Source organism: Polyergus mexicanus, unplaced genomic scaffold, assembly GCF_030449975.1.
Source record: "Polyergus mexicanus isolate NDT 795.1 unplaced genomic scaffold, iyPolMexi1.0 SCAF_8, whole genome shotgun sequence".
Lineage (NCBI taxonomy): Eukaryota > Metazoa > Arthropoda > Insecta > Hymenoptera > Formicidae > Polyergus > Polyergus mexicanus.
In genome coordinates, this window is record NW_027223328.1 from 5,896,348 (window position 1) to 5,897,588 (window position 1,241).

Sequence of the window (1,241 nt, forward strand, 5' to 3'; positions counted from 1 at the left end):
TCGAGTCTCTGCGGAAAAGGTGTCGAGGCGAGCGCCGGGGGAGATCGACCGAAGCGATAAATTCTCTTATCGTTCGAATCGTTCGATTGACGGGCGCGAGAAACGATCTGTGTCGACGTTTCGAACGCGTGGGAGGCGGCGTAGAGAGACGCGAGGGATTCTCGTGGTCCGAGATCGAGGCGGCTTTCTCTAGACGCGTTTTAACCGGCGCGGTTATTAATTTCGATTATATCGAACCTCTGCGATTTCTCGAGGACGCTAGAGATACCGTGCTCGATCGAATACGCGATGTTATGGATGAATATAACAGTGTCAAGGTCAATACCGCGTTCATCGGCGAGTTTGTTTCGGGCGACAAGATCGATGTTAAGACTATTGCCACGAAGAATTATCCGCTTCTACCTCTTTCCAACCTGCGAGAGTGGTACGGGAAACGAGTGGTCGATGCTACTCTAGCCTCGCTGGAGGAATTTCAGGAGCGCGATAGCGGATGGGCGTTATCGCGAATATTCAATTTAACGGTGAATGTGAACAAGTACAATCCTATGCACGCCGGATGTCACGTCGAGATACCGCGAGAGATTATGTTGAAGAAAGCGGTGGTTAATGTGCGATCTACGGATAACGCGTGTTTCGCGTGGGCGGTAGTCGCCGCTCTATATCCAATCGAGAAAAATCCGGAGAGAAGCTCGCGGTATCCTCACTACTCGACGGTGTTGAATCTGGAAGGCACTGAGTTTCTTATGAGTTTGAACAGAATTACTAGATTCGAGCGTATTAACAACATATCTATCAACGTGTACACCGTTCGGGATAAGAAGGACGGGAAAGGCGGCTGCCGCGTCGTTCCTCTGCGTCTCACTGGTGATAAAAAAGACAGACACGTTAATCTGCTGTATCTGGACGATACGACGCAACGACATAACGCGGCGCATTTTGCATGGATCAAGAATCTGTCGCGACTCGTCGGCTCGCAACTGAGCGGTAGGCAACATAAATCGCATATATGCGATCGGTGAGTACAAATTAAAAGCATTGTCGCGCGATGTCGATAATGTACGCGATTTAAAAATGTGTGTTATGTCGCAGATGCATGCATTATTTTCGAACGAACGATAAGTTATCGGCTCATAGCGTGGATTGCGAAAAGATAAACGAATGCGCTATAGTCCTTCCTACTGTTACGTCCTAGCGACTCCACGATTCCTTTCTTCCGCGACGTTGCGGTAACGATCGTCAGT

General features: G+C 49.2%; 1 protein-coding gene across 1 annotated transcript; it reads left to right on the forward strand.

The window, feature by feature from the left end:
* The first annotated feature begins 293 nt into the window (after positions 1-293).
* Positions 294-1,019, forward strand: LOC138935612 (uncharacterized). Its single transcript, XM_070300306.1, has one exon. It carries the CDS (start codon positions 294-296, stop codon positions 1,017-1,019), a length of 726 nt encoding a protein of 241 aa, XP_070156407.1.
* Positions 1,020-1,241: the final 222 nt, after the last annotated feature.